This window comes from Lingula anatina, chromosome 7, assembly GCF_051362555.1.
Source record: "Lingula anatina isolate TDL-2025a chromosome 7, LinAna3.0, whole genome shotgun sequence".
Classification (NCBI taxonomy): Eukaryota; Metazoa; Brachiopoda; class Lingulata; order Lingulida; family Lingulidae; genus Lingula; species Lingula anatina.
The window spans coordinates 8,022,852-8,040,289 of NC_141773.1; the positions used below are offsets into that span (position 1 = coordinate 8,022,852).

A 17,438-nucleotide genomic window follows, 5' to 3' on the forward strand; every position below is an offset into this window, starting at 1 on the left:
GTGTATTGAGGGAAAATCTCACCTTAAGAATATGGTCGTAGAGCATATATTTTCAGATTTGATTTTAGATGAAATGTCTCCTAATGCACTCGCTCAAAGAGCCAGATTACCCCGATGACCCGCTACCAGATGTACATGTATCAATGCTACAAATACAATTTTCACTCGATATCTACAAATATTGCCCGACTTATTCTGTGTATTAATTTGAAGTTCTTTCGCAGCTACTCTTTGGCAGAGAGACGCGTCAGATTAAGACAATGTCCAGAGCTACTGGACGTATCCTCGCTCTGAAAATGTGGTTAAGATTCAAAGGCCTTTACGAGCAAATCCGAATTGTTTTTGCTTGTAAGACTATCTGGTGTTCATTGTTTTATAAATCGTCGGTCTCTATTTTTTAGTTCTGTAAGACTAATTTTTTGTGCAATAAACAGCTAGCCCCAGCTACGAAAATGAATTTGGCGACCATTTAAAATATACTTCAAAGCTATCCCAAACAAAATGCCTACAAGCTTGCTGAAATGTTACATGAATCATTAGGTTATTTATAAATCCTCGCCTCTTTTTATGACAACTAAAAAACTGGGCAACTGTGAGTACCAGCATTTTAATAAAACATTTTGTCAAAATTATCGATTCAAAGCATTTGTCGGCTGTACGTTTTCAAATGACAAATACTGCACAGACAGATCGATAAAAACAACCTTACGTTAAAAACTTTGCAAATAATTGAATAGGTTTTGCAACCACTATAAAAAGAACACGTCCGATTTTGTTAAAAACGTCATTATTTGGAAAAACTTGGCTTGTATGAAGGCTAATTTGTAGAATTTGAGGAGACGCGGCTTTTGAGAGCAGGGAGAAAGATACAGCTGAAAATGATTTGACTTTTCATTTATTGTAAGATAAACATGTAAACTCTCGCTGGATGCCAAACCCAATTGTGTTTGTCTCAAGGATGTCTTCTTTTCCAAAATAACCTTTATCGAGTAGCATGCTATTAACTGCAAAAAGAAATTTTATTCCATCCACCAAGATACTTGGTTAACTTTGAGAGTTTTTTTTAATGCATTATGGTAATTTAATGCAGCGTTATCATTATAACACGTTAAGCATGAATTTATCGACCAAGGTAACAGCCAGCAAGGATCACCTATTACAGAATATCTGAAAACCGTAAACTATAAACAAGCTAAACCAAAGGCATACAGCTATTTGATTTACTTCAAAGAAGGACCCAAGCAAGCTTTTTTTAACATTTACTTAATAATAACATCTTTCAACTATCAAAGAAGAGACACCTTTAAAGGTGGTCTTTTAAGGTTAACCTTGAAGCATTTTTGAAGCAGGTATCTTTGTTGAATCATTATCATAAAGAAATTACTTCAAGGCGGTTACTTCACAATAAAATAGCAGCACACAAATATTATTTCCTTACATTCATGTCCTATGAATGTACAAGCTTCACATATAAATAACATAAAATATACACTGCTAAGTCACTTCAATATTATCAAAATAACTTGCTGCAGTGTTTCATATCATTATCTCTTTTCACCACACACAAAAAAGATTACTGATAATTCTTCAATGTTTCAATATAATACAGCTCATAAATGAATCAGCTGCACAGATTTATAAATCTTCAGTTTTTTTTCCTTATAGGCATAAAGACAGTTTACTCTGGTGCCTTGAGTGACAGTGAAGCCAGGTAGAGTGCGACAAGAATGGAGAGTACAGAGACAAAGTAGCCAGTTCTGTACAGAGTGGGGAGGTCAAAACCTTTGCCCAGGTCCCAGGCCTGAAACAGAAAAGATGCATCCATCAGAAAAATTTGGTTGAGTTAATTTCTTGGATTATGATATCACATTCAATTGGGGCCACATTACTAGGATTTATTAGAATCAGAGAAATTGTACGAGTTACACCATGATTCAGTATGTTTCAGCTAACAACAAAGAGCAAAATCTGTTTCATAAAATGCATTTGTTTGAATGTATATCTCTGAATTAGAACTAAACAATATATTACATCCATCCATGTGCCTGAAAACACCTGTCACTGTTATAATACTACAGCCTACTTACCAGATGTCTGACTCCATTGATGCAGTGATAGCAAAATGGCAAAGCAATGATGAATTTGGCTAGAAAGAGAAAGGATGGGCCCACTGCATAACCCTCTATATGGAGGTCCTTAAGGAAGGTGATGTACCACTGATAATCCACTGGGGAAGCCAGCATCACCCAGCTGAAGACATAGGTTGCTAAAAGAAAAATAAGTTGTGTAAGTAATACAGTAAATCTGAATATGTGGAAGTTTTAATTTTTTTCTTTTTGCAAAGTATGCAAAAAAGGTTTATCCCTTTGGCAGAGAAGAGCAAATACTTATATTCATTCAGTTCTTACCTGTCAGGAAATGCTACAAAACTTAACATGGTAAGTGCTTGGGTTTGAAGAAGATAAATATCAGCAAAAAATAACCCTCACTCACCACAAATCATTGCAACTCCAGTGAATCTGTGGAAAAATGAAAGTGTCATTGGCAACTGGCTCCTGAAAGGAAGGGAACAATATACAAATCATATAAAAGTTACTAACAGATTTTTATACCCAAATGACAATAATACATCGAATTTCAGATTTTGTTTATTTCATGACAAAGAAAGATTAAAAAGCAACAACTATAGTAATGTACACACTGTGAGCATGTGAGTGGGTGTGTGTGTGGGTGTGTGTTACAGACAGAGAGAAAGAGAGTGACACTGCATGAAATGTTTGAAGCTATTGAGATACTAGTGACATTTTTCTACTACTGGTTTATGTTCACTCACCGCCAAATTGTAAGATGTGGAGAAATGGGTCTCTTCAGAGTTTCATTTTTCTTCCAGAAATCGAGCATTTCACCTTGGGCCACCTCTTGGATAGTCTTTGGAGGTTTAGTAGTCAGGGCTTTCACAGATGCCATGGGGACTCTGGATATATACATATACATATTTATAAAAGGAAGAAAAGAAAAAAACAAATGTTCTTTAACAGTCTCACTATCAATGATCAGGGTCAAAAACCTTTGTTTTAAAAGCAATGTTTAGTCTGAGAAGGGGAGGCTGAGATTAGCAAGCCTTGATTATCATTACATTACCTACTAACCTACCAAATCCCCAGATCTAAAAAGAACACAATTTAAAACGTGTTAAGCCCTGAAATTACTGAATACAGCAATCTCGTATATACATGTAAATAGGAATTTCAAGGCTCGAGTCTACAGACTGTTATGCCTGGACAATATAATAGTACTCACAGTTTAGACATGATGGGACTGGATACCTGCTTGGATGACAGGAGGCCATAATGCCTACCTGCTACCCTAAAATCAGCAGAAAATCAACGACGTAAATGTGGCGAAAATAAATACATAATGTGCTACAACCGAGCTCACCGCTTGGCTGTTTCGTAATAATTTTCACCTCTCTAAACGAAAATTTGACATTTGACAATATCATTATAAAGTTAAGTTTTAAATAAAAAGATTGAATAACGCATTTTCACAAATCGGCATTCTTTTTAAATGCAAAAAGCAAACATATACCCAATGTTATGAAAAATTAGAAGCAAACGAAGGTCACCTGAAGAGCATCGCCATCTTGAATGATTTGACCTTTTCTGACCTCTCGTGTGTTACCGTATTGAACGAGATCCGCCAGATTAGAAATCAGAGACAGGTGAATTTACCTGGAAGATTCATTCACAGGTATTTTACTGGGACACACTCTTCTATATTTAGACTAATGCATTCAGAGAGAGGAAATTAGAGGTGTCAATGTTTAAATATGTCTGTTTTCAAGATAAGCGGTATTTTTTCTTGCAGCTTTAGAATTGACTAGCTTTATTATCTCGAGAAAAGTGTGGCGCCCAGAAATTGGCTAATTATTTGACGAGGCACTGCAGCAGGCTTGTGATTTTTAATTTACTCTAGGTGTATTTGAAAATATGTATTATGTGATGTCCCTGATTAAAAGAGTAAATCTCGCTTTCCAGACAGGGATACTAAAGATATCGATAACAACATTGGGACAATGCCATCTTCTGAAATCCAATACTCTGAAAAGTACTTTGATGATAAATATGAGTACAGGTAAGGCGTCAGTGATCCCCAGAATAAACTGAAACGACACGCGGGTTTTTGTAACCATTTCATACTTCAGTCGATACTAAAAACAAGTATATTCTCTTAATAAAATGTATAATGTATTATACTGCTCATATCATTCTTGGTCAATTGTCTTTAATTATAATTTATTTATTTATCTATCATTATTATTATTCATTAATTTGCATTTTCTTTGAAAAAAATGTTGACTAGTAAATGAATAAAGCTTATGTTGAATTGCCAGCTTTCCAAGTGATTTTGCCTTTTGTTAAACTTTTAAACTAAATCAATCTTTTCAGACATGTTATCTTGCCAAGTGACATTGCCGAGATGGTTCCTAAGACTCATTTAATGACAGAGACAGAATGGAGAAATATAGGAGTACAGCAGTCTCCAGGATGGGTACATTATATGGCTCATAGCCCTGGTAGGTCCAATGCACTGGTAGATTTATTAGCTGATATCAGTTTTTAGACACACTTGCTTTATTATCTTTAAAAAACAGTGGTGTTGTACATTAAGTATTACTTAGGCAGTCAGTAATAAATCGCTGATGTAAAGAGTAATGTGACTCTGACACCAATCTGATAATTTTACATCTATTCTAATCCTGTGTACTGTTAATTATACTAATAAATTTTAAACTCTTTGTAAATATACATAAGACATAATTTTTAAAGTGAAAATGTACCGAGTCAAATTTATAAATAAAAATAAGAATTCCCTTTTTTTTTTTTCAGAGCCTCACATCTTGCTGTTCAGGAGGCCGCTGCCTGTTTCTCATTCACAAGCTACAAGTCATGGTTGATTCATACATGTAGCACAGTCATGACAGGACTAAAAACATTTGGACCACATCTTATATGTGTGATAAAAACACCAGTGGGATAGAGTTATTTGGAATCATGGAATATGTTATTCCATATTAACTCAAAATGGGGCAAATACCAATATAAGCAACAGTCTGTGATTATATATTTGTAGCCTTTTTGCCCAAGTCAAGTCATAAGGGTCTAAAACTTTACTGGTCCCTCTGGAAAAAAAATTACAATTTTTTTCGGGACAAGCTTTAATTTCACTGGAATGTGCCATGGGGCAGGTGGCTAATGTCACAGACTGCAAGTTGGAGTTGTCTTTGGTATCTGTAAACACGCTTGACACCCATAAAATAAGGGTTGGGTGTTGATGTTTTTCATGGGACCAGTCCCAAGTCTGGGAGTCTGATTATCATCTTGCAGTGGAGTGAAGACATGCTATATTTTTATTTTTGAATCCCAGTTCCTGAGAGTGGAATTGGAACCAGAACAGTTCAACTGAAATGTTCAGTAAGTCTGACACGTCTTCTAAAGATACTTTTTTAACCACAGGTGTGAATTAATTTTTATGTATCTCCAGGGGCAGCGGTTGCCTGTGCTCTGGTGGCTTGTTGATGCAGAATCATCATGATTATTATTCTATATCTATTGTTTTTACTTTTGGATGGGCCTCAATCCCATAAGTAACTGGCTGGACACAGAAAACTGTCAGAGTTCATGAAATAAGAAGTGTCAAAACCCCCAGGTTACTGTGAAACCTTGTCAGTGTCTATCTGCATCGGACATTTTACGATTTGTTAATGATGAGTGATGATTGTCAATCAGTACAGGAGAAAACAAAGTTTTCTTTAAATTGTTTTCCTTTCAAACCTTTGTTACTTTGAGAGTTAATTTTTATCCAGTGGCACTACAATTATGAATTTTACTGCTTCCTTATGGAAATGCCATGTTAAAGTGTTTCCATATTACATTTACCTCGTCTTTTCATTTTTTGATTACAATGCAGTGAAGGATACTTACTTCATTTAAACTCAATTTGATAACAGTGATCTCTATGTTACCTTTTATTTTACAATTTGTGGATTCAAATTGTGAACACCAACTATCAGTTGTTATACAGAGCACAGCTCTTTTATTGATATAATACAGTAACACATAGACAAAAATATTTGTTCTTTGTATCAAACTAAGCACTTTCAAGATGCATTGGAAAGTGTTACATTTAATTTAGCCAAAAAATCTTACAGAATCTAGGTTAATTTTTTCAAAGATTTTGAGTTGAAAAGTAAACTGCTTATTTACACAATTTCATTTGCTTAGTTTAGAAAACTTCAGCACCAATACCTGAGGACAAAAAAATTGTGTATGTTCAAGTTTTGTAATCATGATTCAACTTAATACAATAAATTTATCACATAATTTCCTTACCTCCTTTCACTGAATAACCAACAACAACAAAAACTTATTTCTACACCCTGTTTGTAAAGAAAAATTACAACTATACAACTTCAAATAAGTTACATTGCCCATTTACATAAATATACATTATAACAAAACTGAAAAATTGCAGAGTTCTATGATTTTACACAACCTGTTCAGCACAAAAGTGGTCAAATGAGAAAACAGTTTCACTGGATCTCAGTTTTGATATTTGAAAAAAATCATCAAGACTGAGGTAATTACCTGTTCACCTTCACCTGAACAGGTAATTCTATTGTGACCAAGTCTATCTGAGTGAACAGATGAAACAGTCAACAGGTAAATCAAATATGTGGATCTAACATAAATGAAAACTTTCTGACTATCAAAAGTGGTAAAAGTTTTGCCATTTTAATCCATCAGCTTTCCAGTGGCTGTTCCGATCAACTATATGTAAAGAACAACTCTGTAAAAAGGGCATATATCCAATATACCATACTCAACATGCACTGGTCAGTCCTTTATGTGGGGTTTACTATTGCCAGTCTTAACTTTTATTATTAAGAAAGTAATGCAAATGGTTTCATCTGCCTCCAAAGTAACAAGTATCTCTCAAAATCTCACTAATTTTTTTAGCTATTCAAAAATACTGAAGAGCAAGCTACATTAAAGATAAATATGTAAATAAGTAAATAAAAAAAGCTTTTGAATGTGCATTGGTGACTTGTCTATTACATCACAGTAGATACACAACTTCTTGTCATTTATCATTTTTAATGATAATTTAACTGAATAGTCTATAAAACGTGTCATACAATACATGAAAGATGTGAAAAAATTCTTTTCACTATGGATGGCTTGCTCTCCAATTCTCTTCAGTCTTGAAAGTTTCCGAGAAGAGGATTAATTTTTGAGCACAGATGGTGGTAACCTTGGTGAATGAACAACTGGTTTTATTCCCAGTGAAGATGCATACAGGAGATTTAGAAGGAATCTGGCTTTGTGAACAGGAAGTCGGCTCTTGAATTTATGAAGTATGTGACAATCATGGCTACCACCATCAGCGCCACTCCTGTGGCAAACGTCAGGTTCTGGAAAAAAGCAACATTTTGGAATCAAATTCCAGGACTTTTTTCAAAAATAAATACAATAAAAAATCTAAAAAAATTAGCCAATGTTAACTTCACAAAAGATATTTCATATACAAGAAAGAGGAATTTCTGTCATCTAAAAATGTCTAAAGTCAAAACTGCAACATTTCTTAATTGTTCATATATCATTTACTAATCTTTATTTTTTATATATATACCCTAAATTAATGTCTTTTGTCATCAGCAACATCATTGGGTGAATCTTATATAAACCAATTCATATTAGAACTAGAAATGCACCCTGGTAGAATTAATTTATAAAACCAAGCAAGTTAAGAGACATACCACCAAAACCAAGCCTAAAAGTGGAAGAATGCATTCTATATTTATTTATTTCTATATTTATTGTTATTTATTTTTATTTAATAAAAGAGATATTAAAAGGTTCAATTATTTTTAATAGTGCATAAGTATTAGCAATGTTTGAAGTATAGATGTGACAGACTGGAATAAATGAAGGTGACAAAAGAGCCTTGTGGTTGCAATTTAAACAACCAATTTAGAACGACCCATGCAACATGCATACTCATGCCATGCAACTTTTGTTTAAGGGAGATTACTACATGCAGGTGTTATGTAGATACATTGTAAATATACTGCCTAAATCTAGAAGATGATCACATCAAATTCCCTCCACTGGTTCTGAGAACAACAGGTAAGCTTTTCTGTCCAATTTAAATGCTATTACTATGGAAACAAGGGTCAAGCCAAGTCCAGAACCCAGTGTTATCCACTGAAATCAAAGTGGATGAAACCTGTCATTGATAAATACAGAAATAAATTGAACATCTCCAGACGATAAAATTAGTTTGAGACACTAAAATTAATTGGGGTTAGGCATTCCACAAAGTTTGTTTGAGGCAAGACCTAATTTGATTTACAGTATGATGACTTATGTTGATTCTATGGAACATATATCTAAACAGCAACTATCCACAAAATCCAAGACAGGGCAACTGGTATTGAAAATTCAGAAGTAAATTTGAAAGCTGTTGTCCCAGTAAATGCTATATATACCCTAAAGGACAGTCAATATACAATTCACTAACTTGAAGAGCATGGACCAGGATTAGACACATCTCTGAGGGGCAAAGACAAGGCAGGGATATGGTGATAGTGCCCCCCTTAATTCAAGGGGCAATGGTCAAGACATAAATATAGAATCTGACAGGATTATTACTCCCATCTTTAGTTGCATGAAAAGGATAAGGATAAAATGTATTGGACTAGGGCTAAAGAAGGCCATGACTAATCATGTGTCCCTAATACTTCATACCAAAATGAAAAGGACGGTCTCATGTGTAGTGTCTACATCCAGAGAAGGGGAAAGGTGAGGTTTGTCTTTCATAAACTGAACCTGCTAGCTCCTCTCTTGGCAGTCAGCACTTAAGTTGGGGGTAAACTACCTGGTCTTGCAGCCAAAGATATTGTTCAATGACATATACTTGCCTTCAGCACCCCAAATGGCAGCTTGACTGAATCCTCTCTATTAGGTGGGGAAAATGTACAACCAGTTTGAATCAGGGCCAATAAAATATGCCATATACATATAAGCATCAGGCTTTTACTTATGAGCCATGGCAAGATATGGGTAAGGATAAAGTGTAACTCTTGAACAGCATATGACTAAAGATTAGGGAAGTACCCTTTAATTTGAGCAATGGAAAGGCATAATTTAGGATAGGATGCATCCTTTTACTTGGGGAAAGAGCACGGCGTGGGGAAAGATGCTATAAATTTTTAACTTCTTGCCACCAGGACAATATGGGTAATTATGAGACCAATTCTTTTAGATCAGGGCAATTGCCAAGACTGTGTGTGATAACCCTAGGTGGCAGATCTACAAACTGAATCAGGAGAAGAGTTTTTACCTCCCAATAAGTAAAAAGCCTTGTCTTCATGTTTGTAGGAGAAGCATACTATACAAAGAAAAAATGCACATTTCCAAAATTAGCAAAGCATGCTTATCTCAGCTATATAACACAATATTATAATGTCTATTATCACTAAAAGCTAAGTTTTAAGAGGGAATACCATAAGAAGCAAATCACAGCTGATTAACTATGTGTGCAAAAGCTCAATGTAATGAAGGAGAACTGCAATCATAATACTTACACTCATGTGCTGACTTGGTGTTAGGAATATCCTAACCTGCATGGCGTCCCCTGCCCAGGAACTCTCTGTCCACGTCGAATACTGACCAGATGACCAGTCATAGGTGTCAAAGTCTGAAACAGAGAGACAGAGACCATGTGTATATGACAAGAAATAATATAACATACATATAGGCACAGCAGCCTGTGCATAATATGGGGCAATTAGGGAGTGATGGAATGATACAAGGTAGGCAATGTTCACAGGCATCAACTAGATTATATTCTAAGTCCGGTAATTAATTTAGAAACTTTATTTTAGTTGCACAACGTCTGTTACCAGATAAACAATCATTGGACTTGTAGAATATACTGTATATTCACTGTTTCAACAGTTTCATGATAGCTCATCTTTTAATATGTACATTTTAACTGAACTACATTCAGCTTCATGCTTACCTTTCATTGTTACGGTATAAGCAATTCATTTATGTTTAACTTTTCTGAGTATCATTTACATTCTATATTTATACTTCTCAATCAAAAATTAACAAACATTAAGCGACAAATGCTTGCACCAGATACTTCATCCTGGTGACTGAGATTACATTTGCACCACTGACTCACTTTCATCTAAAAATGCTGGTGATTCTGCCTCTGAGAAATTTGCAGTTGTCCTAATACACATCCCATCTGGAGGATGGCTGATCCAGTAGTAATTATAAAGCTGAAACCAATCAGAAACAAATAACACACAACTGTAATTTGTATACTGCATATCGAGTGTGTCCATTTATGAGAGTTTTGAGAGTCTTGTGGTACTTCGGGGAAAAAAGGCTTATTCTATAGGGATCAAAATGTACACTTTCCCATGAAGTTAATTTTGACCTTGAAAAATTACTATGCCTGTTATTAATTGCTGTTGAAACAAACTGTCATTTCACAGAAGGTTCTTGAAATATTTTGAGAAATTGACCTTTAAGAAGTATAATTTTTTCTCTCTTTCTACCCCTGCTCTTTCAAAAATGCTACTTTAAGTGAATAAGAAATGCCAACCCCCTCACTTTATTCAGTTGGGATCTGTCTACCTCTCACCTTACTGCTAGAAGAACAGTTACTGCTGGTATAACTGCTGTTCAGTCTATCTCCTGTATAGTAGGCCAGCAACTGCCGCACCCAGTGTGTGACTTGGTTCTGTGTGTTGGCTCTCTTTACTCCCACATAGAATGGCTGTGGGGTTTCAGCTGAAACATGAAATAAATAAATATAAATTATGTAAATAAGTTAAGAATGACAATTACTTTCATACTTCAGTAAGAAGACAACTTGAGGGTAAATGCAGTGGTTGCTCAGGATATTACTAAGATGGTTGAGTCTCAAGGGTAGAGGTTCCCATGTCAAATTTATGTCATGTGTATATCATGTGCTCTATATGAAAAGAATAAACAGAAACACTCACCAAGCTGTTCAACATATTTTGGTTCCAGAACCTTTTTAAACAGGGCACACTTGGGGTTCTTTAAGAAGCAGTAGAGCATATGATTTATCTGGAAGAATATGATGAAAATATCATTAAAATAGTTTGCCAAACAAGTTCACTTTTTTCAATGTCTTTGATTGTTTTTATTTCCATGAAATACCAAATTTGAATTTTAACAGTATGGCTTCCTCTGAACTGCAATTACCGAATTTGTGATTAGAACAGTAAACTTCAATCAACTTACCACTGAATGTCAGAGAGACACAAGGGTGTACAGTATGGATGTTTGAAAAAGATGAAACTAATACACATCTGGCCCAAAACTTGCCAATATATACTTCAACAACATGCAATACCTTTACAGCAAGTGCATTTTAAAATATTACATTATCTTTAATCAAGTTAAATATTTTTACTCATACCTCGTCTAATGCTGCATTAATCCTAGAGATATTCTGTGTACTATTAGTAGCCATGATGTAAAGTGACCGAGCCAGGGCAGTGGCCAGAATTTGAATATCTCTGCTCAGCTGAATAGTGGTGTTGAAGTTTTCTGGACGGTCAGATGGCCAGTCCATACCTTGACCCTTTAATGTATCCAGACGGCTGTTGTAAAACCTGAAACATATCACGCAGTCAAGGTTTCTGTACATATGATAAGTCATAATCTTATTGGTAATCATATACTGAATCTATTTGCAGTTTGGTTCTATCTAACTCTTTTCCAGTTAATTTATCCACCCAAGTAAAAAAATCAATAAAGGAGGGTGTCTTTTTCTACTGAATAAGTACTACCAACCTGGTGCATGTTCGACAATGTTTAAATTTTACAGTTGCATGATTTCTTCCTATGAGGCAAGGTGCACAAAAAAGAAAAATTTACAGATCTAGTAGATATCTCAATGAGAAACAATTCACTCTCTAGAACTTGAACTGTCCTGACCTGTTTTTAAACTCCCTCTCATGATCAGCCAAAACAACTCCTGAGATGTTAGCTTTCTTCAAGAAACTCTGGAAAGATGCAGGTGGCAGTGGCTGGGGCACTGCAGTGCCCTCTATAGTCAAGTTGGTTATATTCATGCTGGCCACAGCTTCTTGGAAGTTAGACTTAAGTTTTGTTACCTGTAACACAATTAAGACAGTGGAGGACAAAATTCAGCAGTACATCAGGTAGTATCCTTATTCATAATAAATAAGAAAGTATATTAAATAATTCAGTGTCTCTAAATTTCAGCTGTTGATTTGAAAAAACTGCCAGCATTACTGAGGATAATGATCTATTCTTATTAATTCCCCAAACCTACCTCTTTTGCCACCTGTCCATCTCTCTGACTGACAGGGTCGCTATGGAGATAGTAAGCCCCTCCCTCTGCCAGTCCCACCTGGCCCACCTCTACAAAGTGGGCAATGTGTGAAAAGTTCATGACATGAATGCCATACTTGTCTTTATTCTGTGGGAAAACACTAGTCTCTATGTCATATACCATACGTCCTGAGCCAATGTAGTCTAATGATTCCTAAATATAATTAATTTTATAGTTAGGTAAAGATTTTAAATGAATTTTTGATACTAATGGCAAAATGAATTACATAGACAAATAAGAAAAATATCACAAATATCAAATATTATCACCTAAATTCATGACAAATGATTGGTTTTTGTTTAACAAAATAAATCATTACACGAAAATTTACACAATTCGACCAAAAAAGTTATCTCAGACTGTAGTAGTGCACCCCTGTATCTTACCCCTTGGAAGAAAGTGAACATGATATCCTTTGCATTCTTATCTTCTACTATATCCTGCTTGACCCGTCCAATAGCCTCTGCTGCAGCCAGTAAGGTAATAAAACTGACCACTGGGCTTTCAAGCTCAGCATACTGAGCTTCAAACAAACCAAATGAGTCCAACTGTAAAAAAAAATCACTAGGTAATCAATTTTAGTGCCCTCACCTTTATGAAGAGATATTATTAAGTAAAAGCAAAAACAGCAACAGCCAAATCAATAAGTCTGACTAAAGTAAATTTGCTGCGTCTTGCTGTTCAGATCCCCTGAGTGTGCGTTTAAATTTTGTGGACTTTTTACAGCCAAGTTAATCCCAGTTTTAATTTCTAAACATCACGGAAACGTTTCCACCAAACTGAATATGAAGACTTTTCAAAATAAAAAATCTAACCTTTATAATCAGAAATATCATTAATTTGGCACAATTAAGAAGTACTTGCTTTATTCACTTCTACATGCTATTACAATAAGGCAGCCTATGACTTACCCTGGCAGTTGCCATGATGATAGACTTCTGGGGAAGAGATTCATTGTTTGCCACAGGTTTCAGCAATCCATACACATTCTGGTCTCCCAGAGGGTCACAGTAGGTTTCTGAAAGGTACAGAAATTTATTCAATTATTTCGTAAAACTGTGGATTACCTTTGTTTTGACAAGGCTTACAATTAATAAAAGATCAAGAGTCTTTTTTCTTAAAAAAACATGAAATATATTTACAAGCCTATCACCCTTTTGTGAAGAAAATGCATTGGGATATAATATGGGTTAGAGTTTATCCAGGCAACGTGCTGGATAACTTAAATTAAATGTCCAGATTTACAAATTGAACTAACAAACTTGCTCACCATCTGCTCATTTGTCAGCTTTTTATTACTTCAGAGTATTTGTATCTGCACACTTATTTCATGTCATCCTACTTAGAATCTTATAAACAAATTTTTACAGAAAATGAGGAGATAATTAAATCAAAGGTTGCCTTACACTTAAATACTTCATATTTGTATCAAATTAGCATCCTCCTTAAGATTTATTGGGAACAAAATGAATACTTCCATAAGCTAAAAGTGAGGGCCTACCAGCAAATAACCATGCAGCATTCAAGCTGCCTGTGCTGGTTAATATGCATTTGGAAATAAATTGTTGTATTCAGAATTACCAGGATTTATATTAATTATCCTCTTGGTTCTACTGAGGCAGGTGTGTGAATCCTTGGCACCTGTCATGAAATCTTTCAGCTGTGCAGCACACAGGGGGTGTTCCCTTGGAGTGCCATTGATGGGTTTGTTAAAGGCAGCAAAACACTGGAAATAAAAATATGATATTCATATCAGTTGACACTCTCGTAGAAAAACTTGTTAAATAAAGCAAATATCATATTCAGAAGATGAACTCTGTTAAAATCCCAATACTGGGTCTCCAAATATGCTTAAATAAAAGTACAATATACAAACTGTCATGGGCCAAATATACACTTTCCCCAGTCTTTCAAAAAGTGTTCTTCAAAGCTGATGTAGAGCATAATGAATAAATGGAGAATAAAAGACACTGTCCTCCTTCAAAATTTCACCAACATCAGATATCATTCATATTACAATATTGGTCTCCTCTATGGTAAGCCATGCATGTTTGAACTTAAAACAGCAAAAAAAAATGTAATTACATTAACACTCATGTAGACAGTATAGCTTGGTTATTGAGGAAAGCTGGAAAACTGCTGAAATTTTCACGAAATTTTAAAATGAGCAATATATAAATATATATAGGTCCAAAGTCCTTTGTGTGCCTTTTACTTACCAACTTTCTCTTTTGACAATAAAAATATTTGATATCATATATCATTATTACAAAATACCTTGTGTATTATGTAGTCTATTTCTGTTTCGTTCTGAACAGAAAATATTGGCATGCCAAAGTCCATGAACATCAGGCCATTGCCAGCAGTGTTCCATGTGACATTACTGCAGTCTGCATACTGGCTGTGCTTGTCATACAGACCTGTGATTTAAATATTGTAGTCATTTTAATGATTTTAGTATATTAGCCATTATTGTACGGCGCCTTGAGATAGAATGTAAGGCGCCATATTAGAATCTTATTATTATTATTTTTTTTTTTTCTTGAAACCAAGTACATTATCTTCATAATTGGTAAAAAACATCATGTGTGAGGTGAGAAGGAGGCAAAGGGCAGTCTAGAAAGTACATTGTAATTCCCAATTTATTCCAGGTTTCTAATTCACACTATACCATCAGAGGAAACTTTCTTACCATTCACATTATTGGGACACGACTGATCAGGAGAGAAATGGAAACTAGAAGGCAGTGTGGAGTTCTCGTTGTTGATCACCATAATTCCATTAACCTTCCCAGATTGCTTGATAGCTATTACATTGGTCCTGCAGAGAAATAAAGTTGGTCTAAATCATTAAAGTATGAATAAAAAGCATGCTTTATTATATCTGACACTAAATATTTATGTAATTGACGTAAAATTTTGTTAATGACCCTGCACTATATCTGCTTTAGATCAGCAAGTTCTTAGACCTTAGTTTCCCAAAGTACATAACTGGTGAACTGCTCTGGCTGTTCCCCCCACCCTGTCCTTATTACGCGTATATAGCTGGGTCCCGTAACTCGAAAGCATAGCGCATTGGACAGAGCGCAAGTGTCTCAATTCTGTAACTCGCCCCACATAAAACATAGTAGCCTCTATGTGATATCGCTATTCACAATACATGATGCTTTCGAGTAATGGGGGCCCTGGTGAACTGCTATGTCCTTACCCCCACCCTGGCCCTTGTTACCTGTACCTACCTGTTAAAATGCTCTGGCTCCATCAGTAAAGCATATGGCTGGTGAGGACCTGCTTCCAGCACCCAGTCCAAGTCAGACTTGTTTTCTATATAATGCACCACACCCACATTTCCTGTCAGGTCAGCTGGAGATGAAATTAGGTGGTTAACAGGGAATCAGGTACAGGTTTTTGTAGAAAATTTAACAAAAAAAATACTACTTTGAAATATGTTTTTAATCTTAATCACATATATATATATATATATATATATATATATATATATATATATATATATATATATATATATATATATATATATATTTTTTTTTTTGCTTTTTCATAACATTTAAAGAAAATAATGCCTAAAATTTTTTTATTTAATCCAACGTTGCCACTGCTCTTTCTTTTAAAGTGTACAAGCTATTTGATCAAAACAAAGTACTAGTCCACTGAAATGACCCAAGAAACCAAATATATGATGGTACTCAGTGAAGACAAAAATAAAATAAAACTGGTTAAAACAAAACCCAAGTCTTTATGATACTGATAACATCCCCTTTTAATAACTTTTTGGGCAGTAAGAGATGAATAAGAGGGATACTCACATGTACAGCCAATTTGGTGTGTGCCATTGAACCTACGGAAACAAGCACTTGTCCCAGTCACATCAAAATATATCAGTTTTTGCACACGAGTACCTGAAGCTGAAATGGAAGAGAGCATACCATTTCTTTTTAGTTCAAGATGCTGAAAAAAGAGGTTTCCATTTTGATTGGGTGGGAGACTGAGTACATAGAAGTATGATCAGCTTAAAAAATAAGTATTAAATTGTCAGTTATGTCTTACAATGTGGCCTCTACTGAGCGGAAACAAAGCAATTGATCTCTGACATGTCAACAAGTCTGTTTGATACACTAGCTGTTTCTGTATCAAAAGTGGAAAAGAAAACTGGCCGGCTACAAACTGACAAACCGATTCCGCCTCGTATATCTGACTGAACAAGTTGATTACTTGAGAAAATTTCATTTAAACAGCACACTTTCATTATAAAATAAAACCATCGCCCATCTACGATAAATAAAATTACTGTCAATACTTACTACTTAGTATCATTTGCTGAATCGTGTTGATATGAGTCACAACTCGATCAGACTTTCCAGTCTATTATTCAACCTTGATATATAAATAAAGACTGGTAACACATCTACCTAACTTTAATATGAACCAAATAACGTATTTATTACTTCTGGTAGAACTTCAGATTGTTATTTGCACTTCTTACCTGTATTTATTAAAACAACTAAGGGTAACAAAAGCATACACTTCCTCCAGTCGGCCATCTTTGTTTCCCATAATGCCTTGTCAAAAGGGGAAATCCTGTGCCAAGAGCAGCGCACACTCAGCGCATAGTAAGCCAAGAGCCATTCCTGAATGCGGCCTATTTTGTTGTTTCATTTTGGATGTTTGAAAACTGATTGTTAATTGACATTTACTATATGGTTCAATTTCGTTGAAAAATTTCTTGTAATCCCATGCTTTATTGGCGGAATTTTAAACAAATTTCACAAAGAATGCACGTAGAACACGTAGCCTACATGTAGGCCTACCAGTAGCTGGTGCCTACATATGTAGGCCTATCTTAGTTGATTACAGTAGGTCTAATGGGAATGAAAATCTACACTTTTATTACTTATGGTGGCCTGAGATGATTTCCTTTGATGGAAAAAAAACGAAATCTGTGCCTTATAC

General features: G+C 35.0%; 3 protein-coding genes across 6 annotated transcripts; 1 reads left to right on the forward strand and 2 right to left on the reverse strand.

Moving 5' to 3' along the window:
- Positions 1-881: 881 nt before the first annotated feature.
- LOC106162110 (succinate dehydrogenase cytochrome b560 subunit, mitochondrial) lies at positions 882-3,704 on the reverse strand. Its single transcript, XM_013539247.2, has 6 exons — positions 3,626-3,704; positions 3,301-3,366; positions 2,834-2,974; positions 2,494-2,555; positions 2,088-2,266; positions 882-1,801 (listed from the first exon to the last, which is right to left on the reverse strand). Exons 1-6 carry the CDS (start codon positions 3,640-3,642, stop codon positions 1,679-1,681), a joined length of 588 nt encoding a protein of 195 aa, XP_013394701.2. The 5' UTR covers positions 3,643-3,704; the 3' UTR covers positions 882-1,678.
- Positions 3,681-6,383, forward strand: LOC106155875 (cyclin-dependent kinases regulatory subunit-like). Its single transcript, XM_013530900.2, has 4 exons — positions 3,681-3,750; positions 4,038-4,134; positions 4,449-4,576; positions 4,890-6,383. Exons 2-4 carry the CDS (start codon positions 4,076-4,078, stop codon positions 4,955-4,957), a joined length of 255 nt encoding a protein of 84 aa, XP_013386354.2. The 5' UTR covers positions 3,681-3,750; positions 4,038-4,075; the 3' UTR covers positions 4,958-6,383.
- Positions 6,070-17,086, reverse strand: LOC106155872 (nicastrin). 4 transcript variants are annotated; one of them, XM_087017680.1, is made up of 17 exons: positions 16,972-17,086; positions 16,295-16,393; positions 15,710-15,833; positions 15,164-15,291; positions 14,749-14,891; positions 14,053-14,197; positions 13,383-13,489; positions 12,858-13,019; positions 12,412-12,624; positions 12,051-12,229; positions 11,530-11,725; positions 11,087-11,174; positions 10,723-10,871; positions 10,255-10,354; positions 9,650-9,762; positions 8,156-8,267; positions 6,070-7,474 (listed from the first exon to the last, which is right to left on the reverse strand). In XM_087017680.1, exons 1-16 carry the CDS (start codon positions 17,027-17,029, stop codon positions 8,157-8,159), a joined length of 2,115 nt encoding a protein of 704 aa, XP_086873806.1. In that variant the 5' UTR covers positions 17,030-17,086; the 3' UTR covers positions 6,070-7,474; position 8,156. The 4 variants fall into 4 exon arrangements, with proteins under 4 accessions (XP_086873806.1, XP_086873805.1, XP_013386352.2 ...); XM_087017679.1 differs by having other exon boundaries at positions 8,119-8,267; XM_013530898.2 differs by lacking the exon at positions 8,156-8,267.
- Positions 17,087-17,438: the final 352 nt, after the last annotated feature.